The 10,627-nt window shown below is 57.8% G+C and overlaps 1 protein-coding gene across 1 annotated transcript; it reads right to left on the bottom strand.

Moving 5' to 3' along the window:
• Positions 1–1,149: 1,149 nt before the first annotated feature.
• C4H4orf54 (chromosome 4 C4orf54 homolog) lies at positions 1,150–10,190 on the bottom strand. The gene is made up of 3 exons (XM_074904490.1): positions 6,594–10,190; positions 5,709–6,359; positions 1,150–1,211 (listed from the first exon to the last, which is right to left on the bottom strand). The coding sequence occupies exons 1-2, from the start codon at positions 10,188–10,190 to the stop codon at positions 5,718–5,720; spliced, it is 4,239 nt and encodes a 1,412-aa protein (XP_074760591.1). The 3' UTR covers positions 1,150–1,211; positions 5,709–5,717.
• Positions 10,191–10,627: the final 437 nt, after the last annotated feature.

The following is a 10,627-nucleotide window of genomic DNA, read 5'->3' as shown; positions in this document are numbered from 1 at the left end:
ACGCTAAATAACTCAGGCTTGATCTTACATTTATTGGCTTCCCAAAGTGCTTCACTGAACTGAAATTTTGGGCAGAGCACACACTATTGTAGTTTAGTTTTACTGTCACGATAACAATTTTCTTTTACTGAGACAAACTGGTTGCTGGCAACAAAAGAATCAATTTAAGTGGAGTTCAACATATGGACATATATATCTCACTGCATTTTCAGTAATCTTATTATATATTTTCTTGTTCAAAAGAGAAATTTTTTCTTAGCAAATACAGATAGTGTGGATGTAGTTCTCAGATAAACCTGCCAAACAACACCTAAAGAAATGACTACATATTATTGGGGGTGTAACATCAAAAAACTGTTCTCACAGGGGAATCATTAGGATTATGTTTTCAGCAATGTTGCAATTTAAGGAAGATAGACTGCAGTCTTAAAGAAAAATAAATGCTGTCCTCTCCTTTAGAACCAGGATCTAAAAATATTACATTCAATTTCTGGCTTTCCAGTTATTTAAACACTGTCATAATTCAGGCAACTTGTGATGTTCAACACAGTACAGAGGAGCAAACAAAACCCGAAAGCAATCAAATGCGTTTTCTGACATTTACACACTCTGTTTTGAACCATGCCAAAAAATAAACACTAAAGATAACCCTAACACCACAGGTCTCTCCGTTTGCAATTCCAAGTGCAGAAGTACGGAGTACAGAGCAGACATCTGACCATAAATTGTCACTGAAACCTAGGGGGAAGACCCTCATTTACTGCAATGGGAAAGAACTGAGAGTTTGGGGGTTTTTTTGTAAAAGTTGCAGGACTGCAGTGGATCATCACAACATATTTCAGGGACCAGATGAAGCTGTGCGTTGATCCTTACCAAAGCACTGATGAATTTACACCCTGGGTTTTACAAACAGCTGTAGTGGCACTACCACTGCTAGCCACCAGCACAGAGGCAATGCCTAAAGCCTGCAGATTGGCTTCAATATAAAAACAACTTTGCTGAAAATAATGCAGGAATTTAGTGTTGCTCGCATAATTAAATGTATGCGTACTCCAAAACTGGGGGGTATTTAGGAGAAAACAAGAAACTTACACACTTGTTTTGTATGATGACGCAAGAAAATGAGAAAACTGTAGAAGCAGTTTTTAGGATGAATGTTTAGTTACCAAGTGTATTTCAGATTAACGAAGCGGGATTCTTCTTTCTCATCCCTGTAAAAAAAACAAACAAACCCAGAGAAGCATGATTAATAAAAAGTTGATTGTTAGAGAGCTGCCACAACTCTCTGAGCAATCTTTACTACTCCAGCGAGGTGCATAGTATCTCCTTCACTGTCACACTATTCTTGCTACTAATTCCTAAGCTACTGCCAAGAATCAGACAACAGCACTCATCTTTTTAAGCCAAGTCAGTGGTTGGGCAGCTTTATCTTTTGAGCAGAACCAATCCTTGCTGCTCAAGGTGTGAAACGTGTGGTGCCTTACAACCCTGTCATTACCCACAGACTGGTCCTGGGGAATCCCATGCACATAGGTAGAAGGAGGCCAAAGCAATCCATCTTTAAGCAATCCATCCACTTAAGTTAAAGACCTGAGCACTTTACTTACCAACACACTGAAACACAAAAGTGAAACAACCCATAATCATGTGCTCCAAGATTTGTGGCTCAGGAAAGCATCCTGGGGAAGAAGAGGCATTAAGCTCACCGTTAACTTTTATTGGTATCAAAGTTAAGTGCTATTTAAATGTTTCCTCAGTAGCTGTGGATTTGAACACAAGCTCATGCTTATTTCCATTTGTAGAGTGATTTACTAGATCAAGTGCTGAAGCACTTTCAGTTCTTGGAATATTCCTGTATTTCCCACTAAAATTGGATGTATGCTTTACTAAATTCTCATCAAAGGCATCGGCATAAGTAAATCCTATGTATTGCATGTAAGTTGACTTTTTGACTTAATAATGTCGACTGTACACTCTGCTGAATAGGCCACAACTAAAACAGAGTTTTAAAATATCAATTTGTGAGCCTTTAAAAAATAATTCATACGTGCTATTCACACAAAATTAAGTTTTAAAGGCAGGCATAGATTGTCTAATGGCAGGTAGGAAGAAACACAACTAATAAGCATATTTGCATACTTTGGTGGCAGAACTGCTCGCATTTGACTTAGCCTACTTCCACCACAAAAATAAATGCCCCACGTATTCTTCTAACTATAAGGTGGCTTCAGTTTACGCACATGTTTGAACAGAGCAAGGAAAAATGCCCTTCTAATATTGGCAGTACAATTTACTACAGTTACTTTCTACTTTACAGTTACTTTCTACTTTGCTACATGTCATTTTCTCATTTATTTACCTAACACAAGGCAGAAACTCCCCGGAGTATAAAGTGTGAATAGATACAAATGTTAAAAAGACATTTTCAGTCATTCAGGCTGGAAATGAGCTCCTTCAGGCAGTCTGCTCACTACAGGTCGGCGCTGTCTAGGCTTGGATGCAGGCAGATTGACAAGTCTACTAGAACTAAAACTAACATCACTTTTTTTCCATATGAAGGAATAAATGCAGCATGCAAAAACTGTGTTGCTAAAAGCTCACCAACTACTGTGAGTGAAGAAGAGAAGGGAGAAAAGTGACCTCATGATATCTCTCAGAAACATGTACATATTCTCAAATATTTGTTGTATATCAAAAATTTAAGAATTATTCAGAAACGGTGTCTTGGATTTTGCCAGAATCCAAATTGATAGGATGCATTTTATCCCACTGATTATGCAGAAAAGAGCACCAGCCACAGAAAGAAGTGCTGGAAGAGCAGCAGATGTGCAGAGGATTCGGTGCCAATAGTGCCATGGGCATCACACCATCAGCAAAGCTTCAAGTCAGCTCTATCATGCTGATCTCCAAGAGGTGACAGAGACCAAGATGGAGCAGTCCTTGGAACAGTGACACAGTTTGTGAATTAAGTCGTGAAAAAAAATGAGTAAAGAAGGAAGGCAGATGATATATGCAATGCAGAAAGAAATACAAGAGTGGAAAGAAAGAGCATTCATTCAGATTATTTTGGCTAGTAAAAAAAAAAAAGGACCTGGAAGGACAGTATTTTATTCAACCCTTACGCAAATTTCATGTAATGAAATTTGGCTGATTTAAAATCCATTTTAGGATCTCCACAGCATTGCTGCAATCAAAAAAACCCATATCTGATGTGAAAGCAGTTAGAACAAAAAAATTATCAACAGTTCACCCTCTGATTCATATGAAATTATACTTGTGTTCTTGTTAGGGGAAAACCACAACCCCAAGCAAACAAATGCATTTAATTGGGAAGAGAACAATGAAAGAGATGCAGGAAAACAAACAAAAAAACCCCTCCAACAAACCAACAGATAATAGAAAAGAGAAGAAAAGCAAAAATTATCCACTGGAACATGAAAGATACAATAGGTGAATGAAAATGCTGACTCAGAACTTAATAACAGGAAGTAGGCTATAGATGCGATTCCCCTCTGGCATACACCTTATTTTCCAGTGAGAGCTACATGAATAACCAAAGTCTGATGACAAGCTAAATGTGTCTTGCAGCCTGCAATTAAAATGATTTGTACTACTGACTTTCAGAACAGGTCGAGAAAAAAACCCACACTGGAGCCGTTATACACCAGTAGGACACCTACCTCAGTGGGCCTGAGACGGCAGGGAGGGGGCAGCCCTGTCTGTATGAGACAACATGCATCTGGGCATCATCAACAGCAAAAGATTAAAGTCTTCAAATTGCTGAAAGGCCCTTTATAATGAGTGCGCAAGTTTTTGTATCACCAGTCTTTTGAAGCCGCTTTCACAGCTGTCTTGCAATGGTAGAGCTCCGACATAACACAAAAAAGCAGAGCATCGATGCAGCTTTTAACTTCACCAATGAGAACAAGCAATTTGCCGAGAGCATCACCTGCCTCAATGATACACTGCAGGCAAGCCAGCTGCACGACATGGCAGGAGAACCCCCTGGGAAACGAGGGGCAAATCACACCCAGAAACATGATGGGTTCACTTTTCAAGAGAGATATAAGAAAAACTAGAGCCTTTCATTTAAAGAGCTGCTGTAAGATAGAAATATGTGTACTATATACACACCTTTCCAAAAACAGCAAGTCCCTAAACTGAAACCTAACAAATTCCAGTCCAAACTCAGCCTACAGACCAAATGGAAAAAAATCAAATACCTTTTGCTATTTTATCTAGATACTCTATCAAGACTTTACTGACAAGATCAACTCGAGTAGCACAGCGGAGCTCAACCTCGTTACTTTGCCTGTCCTGAGTGACCCTCTGAGGGCCAGTGAAAACAATTTATATCCAGGATAAAAGAAGAGCACTTTCAAGATAAAATATTTACAAGCAGAGAAGTAGTAAGCGTATAAAACATTCCAGTAAGGTTTCATTCAATAACTAATCTACTATGCAGTAGTAGATGATGCAAACTAAAGGGACCACAGAGCAAAAAAGGATAACCCAAACCCAAAACTGACTCTCAAGTATGCAACTGACTGACCAAAACTCAGCGCAAACTGGTGACAAATCCAAACCTCCAATTGTCACCGCTGTTTCTCCTTGCCTCTTGATACACACCAAGAACAAACTCCGTGAGTCTTCGGTAAGCCACTAAAGACTTTGGTAGCTCTGCCCAGTACCGCACTTGATAAAGATGAGCTGTGTGTTTTTAATGCAAGAGGCAAAAGGAGCAGCGACACCCATCCCAAAGGCACTTTCTTAATATTTCAGGTATTTTAAAATGAAATGTCATCGTTCCTCAGTTATTTTGTGCCAGACATCCTGCACTCTGGTTCTGACGCATGCCGGATGCCCAGTCCCATGCCCTCTTCCTTGCTCCAGAACAGGCACTCAACCGAATTTGGAGGCTGGCCCTGGGTTACAGCCCCAGGTAACCAGACACCGGCGGGCCTGCAGCAGGCCAAGCTCGGAGTAGCCGTGCGAAATCATGATTTGCAGGGCTGCCCACTGGCTCTGCTGGAGCCCTCCTCCAGCGCAGGCGGCTGCAGGCGCCCCTGCCTCTACCAGCAGCCCCACAGCACCCAGGGAGCACACCCGGGTCTACCCCACATATCCTGCTAACAAGAAAGACCCGAAATAAGGGTTTGCCTCCATCAGACCCCTCTCCCGCTCTTCACAGTGATGGGGAGAAACAGGGGCTCAGGCAGAGAGACAGATGCTTGCCTGCCCTTGGAAGGAAGAGGTGAGAGGCAAGGGGGGGATGTGCTGCTGAGGCGGAGGGGCTGTTTCATGGTTTGCAAGGTGGGTCCAGAGGAGGTGCCCAGTTTCACTCTCCTCCCCAGAAGCGAGGGGACCCCAGTGAGATAGGGCCCCTCAGCCATGGGGCTGCACAAATACATACTGCATGATGAGCAGCTATGGTGTGCTTCTACGGAAACTGCCTCCAGGGTGGGAAAAAAAGGGGATATTTACCTGCCCCGAGGGACACCAAACTGCACCGAAATGTGTGCGTAACCTTTGCGTTTCTACCTTATACCTCTATTTTAAGTCCTGGCGAGGGCCCGCCTGCAGCTCCCAGGCCCATTACTTGCCCCCCTCGAGGAGAAGCTGTGGCACAGCTCTCGTGTGCTGGGAAACCCGGTCAGCCCTTAAGCGTCACCGGCAACCGCCACGCTTAGCGGCCTGCACCCACTCACCTGCGCTCTTCACCGGTGCTCCACCACGAAGCGCATGGTGGTGCCGTCGAAGGAGGGAGGCGCGACGATCCGCGGGCCGGTGGCTGGTGCTGTGATGCTGATGACCGGCTTCGCCTCGGCTGCCCCACGCCGCGGTGGCGGCGGGCCCTTGCCGGTTGCCACGTAGTAGGGGCTCTCGGCGAAAGCCACCTCTGCCGCCGCCGGGCTGCCGGGCTCGGCCGGGGCGCTGGCATCGCTGCCCGGGTGGGATAAGGGGCGCGGCAGGGCACCGGCAGGCAGCACGGCAGCGGCGGGCAGAAGCCCGGGGTAGAGCATGTACGTGGCACCGTAGGCCCCGGCGCTGAGGGCCAGGGGCGAGAGGGGCAGCGGGACGGGGGCGACGGCCGGCTGCTGGGGCACCGGCACCTCCACGTACTGCCCGGTCTCGGGGTCAAAGAGCCGCCGCTTTAGGGGCTGCTGCACCGGCGTGTCCACCAGGTAGTACTGCCCGGTGCTCACGTCCAGCAGCACCCTGCGCTGCGTCTGAGGGAAGGGTTCGGCCGCTGTCGCCGCGGCGGGCACGGAGGGCGAGAAGCAGAGCAGCGGCGGCGGCGCGGCGCCGGGCAGGGCGGCGAAGGGCAGAGGCGGGCGGTAGAGCGCGGCGGGCGGCCCCTCGGCGGGCTGCGGGGCGGCGGCGGGGGGGGACTCCTCGGCGGCCGGGGGTCCCGCCGGGGCTCCGGGGCTGCCGGGGCGCCTGGCCGTGCCGAAGTGCTGCGGGCTGCACAGCGCCGCCGCCGCCGCCGCCGCCGACAGCGGGCCGGGGCGGACGCCGCCGCCCGGCCCCGGCCCCGGCCCCGGCCCCGGCCCCGGCCCCGGCGAGGGGGGGGAGCCGGGCGGGGCGGCCGCCTTCAGCGGCAGCGCCAGGTAGTTCCCGCAGTCCGGGCCGCGCTCCGCATCGCCGCCGGGCGCAGGCAGCCGGGGGGAGCGCGGCGCCGCCTGGCCCCGCAGGCCGCCCTCCGAGGGGGCTTTGCCCGGCGCCGGGGCTGCGGCTCCTCCGGCTCCGCGGAGGGTGAGGAGGGCGCGGGGGGCGGCGGGGGGCTCGGCGCGGGGGAGCGGCGGGCCGCGCTGCCGCTGCCGGGCCAGGCTCTCGAAGGCGGCTGCCTTGGCCGAGACCTTGTCGGCGGCGGCGGCGTTGCTGTTGGCGGGGCGGCGGGGCAGCCGCTCGCTGCCCGGCCCCTTGCCCGACGGCTCCTCCGCCTTCTCCGGCGGCGGCGGGGCGGGAGCGGCGGCGGGGCCGGCGGCGGCAGGGGGTGTCGGCCGGGGCCCGGCACCCCGCTCCTGGCTGGCGATGAGGGAGAGGACGTGGCTGTCGGTGATGGGCAGCGGGTCGCTCTTGCGCTTCCACTCGCGCTTGTTGAAGCTGTACAGCTCCTCCATGCTCCGCACCGCCGCCGTCAGCTTCTCCAGCGCGTTTTGCACCGGCGCCGCCTTGCCCTCCTCCCGCGGGTCCTCCTCCGGGCCCCGGCCCCTCTCGGCGGGCGGCGGCGGCGGGGGCTGGTGCCGCCAGGGCGCGGCGGATTTGGAGACGATCTTCAGCACGGCCGGCTGGCGCGGGTCGCTCTTGTTGGGGGCGATGGTGGCCACCGGCAGCCTCCCCGAGGTGCGGTGCACCAGGACGGTGCCCTCCGGGGGGCAGGCCGGCGCCCTGCCCGCCGCCTTGGCCCCCGCCTCGGTGGGCTTGGTGCTGGCGTGGCCGACCGCCTGGCAGGTGATGACCACGGGGGAGAGGGACCTGGGGACGCCGGCGATGACCAGCTGCTGCCGGGGCTTCTGCTCCGGGCCGCCCTGGTCGGAGGCGACGCTGCCCTTGTCGCTGCTGTTATCCCCCGAGTCGCAGCTGTAGGAGCTTTTGATGAGCTTCCGCACGTCCCGCACCTGGTGGAGGGGCCCCTGGGCCCGGTGTTTGCCGTCCCTCACGTCGCGCACCAGGAACTGCGGCACCTTGTCGGGGCCGTCGCCGGCCTTGGTCGGCTTGGGCTGCTGCCCCCGGCCCTCCTCCGGCGGCCGGCCCGCGATCTGCGGCGTCAGGAGCTGGGCGATGCTGAAGGCGGCGTCCCGGGGCTGCTGCAGGCTGCCCAGGCTGATCTTGATCTCGGGGCCTTTGGGCTTGGCGGCGGGCGGCGAGGAGGAGGAGGCGGCGGCGGCGGAGCACTTGGTCGCCCGCTTGGCGGGCTCCTTCTCGCGGGGGGTGTGCTGGATGGCGGGGACGAACAGGCGGGACATCTTGGTGGACTTGCCGGCGGAGATCTCGCCCAGGTCGGCCCGCCAGTCGTGCCTGGCGGAGAGCTTCAGCTTCCCGACGGGCGCCCTCTCCTCCTTCCTTTCCGCCTCCCGCTCCTTCCAGGACCTGAAGGCGCTGTTCTGGCTGCGGAGGAAGGTGGCCTTGATGGCCTCCGAGGCGCTGCGCTTCACCTCGCACAGCTCCTCCGGCAGCGCTCGGTCCAGGCTGCGGGTCCCCTCGCGGGGCGTCGACGCCTTGGAGGCTGGCGACCGGCCGCCGCCCTCGCCCGCCTCCTCCGCCGTCGCCGCCGTGCAGTCCGAGCCGCCCTCCGAGTGCCGGGAGCTCTGCCGCTGCACGCCGCCCTCCCGCTGCCGCTCCCGGCCGCCGCCGCCGCCGGCGGGCTCCGGGTCCCGGCCGGCGCCCAGCCCGGTGTAGGAGGTGTCGGTGATCTCGCCCCGCTCCATCTTGAACTCGTGCTCCAGCTGCATCTTCTTGGAGATGACGTTTTTGAGGAGGCTGGAGGCGAACTTGGACTTCTTGCTGGAGCCCCCCCCGCCGCCGCCGCCGTCCGCCGGCTCCCCGCCGCCCGCCTCGGGGGGCGGCCTGGCGCCGGGGGCCCCGCCGAGGTCCAGCAGGGTCACCACCCGGGAGCCCGCCCCCAGCCGCCGCGGCGCCTCGACGTGGGCGATCTCCCCGTCGAGCTTGCTGACCACGAACTCGAGGGCTTTGGTCTGCGGCCGGCCGGAGCGCAGCAGGCTGGGCTCGGCTCTCGGCCCCAGGCCGCCGCACTTGAGGTCCAGGTAGGTGGACCAGCGGTTGATGCCCAGGGCATTGTCGGGCAGGGAGGCGGAGGAGGCGCGGGACCCGGGGCGCAGGGTGTCGAAGTAGGGGTACGCCAGGCTGCGGAAAGCCCGGGCCGTCAGGTTTCTCACTTCTTTGTCGGCATCGTCCAGCTCGCTGACGGCGCTGGAGGCGCCGCTCGAGTGCTCCCCCGCCCTGGCCGCCCCGCACCGCGTCTGCAGCCGCGCGGGGACCGCGATGAATTTTTTCGCGTGGTCGCGGACCGCGTCCGGTTTTAAACTCGCGTTGCGTTCGGGAGCCGCGGGGACGCGGAGGCTCATGTCGCCTTCATGCTTGGCAGCGTGGAGAGTGTTTTGCTTTCCGCGCACGTTGCTAGACTCCTTTATAGCCCGGGAAGCGGCTTTGATTGATAGGAGAAGCTGGGCGGCCGGGCTCCCGCCGGGCCGCTGGGACCGGCCTTCCCCCGAGCTGGCGCGCTTCTCCCCGCCGGGGGTGTCGTGTTCGGAGGCGAGGCTCACGATCTCGGTGCTGCTGGTGTTGTCGATGCTGTCCGTCTGGTTGTTGGGCTCGCTGGTGGTCGTGCTGAGGTAGCAGCTATTCTCCTCCTCCTCCGTCGGCGTGTCCCCTGGGGTCTCGTCGCTCCCGAAGGAGGCGTAGTCCACGAAGGAGTAGATCACGTTGTTGTCCTCGAAGTCCCAGCGGGCGGCCAGCCCCGCGTCGAAGTCCATGTCGTGGTCCACCTCGCTCAGCTGGATCTCCTGCGTGCTGATGTAGTGCGCCTCGTCGCGGCCGCCGCCGGGGCGGATGCTCGGGGGGGCGCCGGGGGGGGCCGCCTTGCGCCCCGCGTCCTCGTCCTCCTCGCTTTCGTAGCCGAAGGACGACGAGGAGGTTTTGCCCTCCGTCGACACCGGGTCGCCCGTGGCGGGAAAGCCGCCCGCCTTGGCCACCGGCGACGGGCAGGAGGAGGAGGAGGACTCCGGGCAGCCCGCCGCCTCCGGCGGCCCGCCGCTGCCTGCCGCCCTCCCGCAGCCGGGGCCGGAGTCGGCGCCGCATCCCGCCGCAGCCGCCTCGCCGGGGGAGGGCGGGCGATCCCTCCCGCCGTCCGAGGATGCTGGCCCCGCCGCGCCGCCGCTCGCCGAGCCGCCGACATCCCCGGTGTCGCCGGCCCCGCTTTCCGGCGCGGGACCGGCCGCTCGCTCCGCTCCGCCGGCAGGGGCCAGCTCGGGCGGCTGGCGGCTCTCCTCCGGCCCCCGCGGCGAGCCGCGGATCTCCACGTACGCTGCCGCCGCCGCCGCCGCCGCCTCCTCGGTGGCTGCCTCCGGGCTCGGGCTCGGGCTCGGGCTCGGGATCGGGCCCCGACCCGCCGCCGCACCCTCGGGGCCGGTTCGGGGGCCGGCGGGCGGCTGCCCGGGCGCGTCCATGCCGGGGCCGTCGGGGCGCGGCAGTGGCCCGAGGGGGCGGGCAGGCACGCTCCGGCAGGGACGGGCAGCGCTGCGGGGCCGGGGCCGGGGGGGGCAGCGGCCGCCCACCCCCTGCCCTGCCCTGCCCTCCCCTCCCCTTCCCTCCCCTCCTCCGCCCGGCCCGCCGGCTCCCGGCCCGGGCGGGCATCACCGCCGGGAATGGGGGGCGGCTCCCCCCGCACCGCAGCCCGCCGCGGGTCAGCGGGGGCCCGCTTGGTCACCGGGGGGTGTAGGGGGTGGTCGCCCTGCGAGAGATCCCGGGACGGGCCCGGGTCGCTCCGAGTTTTTCCGAGATGGGCGTCACTTGGCTGGTCCCAGGCGCGGACTATACATAGAGCCGGCGTCACTTAACGCCGGTTGAACAAAATCCTATTTTAAACGTCTGTGTTTGCCGGAAT

This window comes from Athene noctua, chromosome 4, assembly GCF_965140245.1.
Source record: "Athene noctua chromosome 4, bAthNoc1.hap1.1, whole genome shotgun sequence".
Taxonomy (NCBI): domain Eukaryota; kingdom Metazoa; phylum Chordata; class Aves; order Strigiformes; family Strigidae; genus Athene; species Athene noctua.
Note: the sequence above shows the minus strand (reverse complement) of the source record. Positions and strands in the feature narration are given on the sequence as shown.

What these genes read in the sequence shown, in the direction of transcription:
- C4H4orf54 (XM_074904490.1), bottom strand. Translation starts at nt 10,190, where the DNA reads ATGGACGCGCCCGGGCAGCCGCCCGCCGGCCCCCGAACCGGCCCCGAG. An exon ending in ACCTGGCGCTGCCGCTGAAG is followed by an intron (nt 6,360 to 6,593) that starts GCGGCCGCCCCG and finishes CAGCCCGCCGAG; the next exon opens with GGGCCGCCCGCCGCGCTCTA.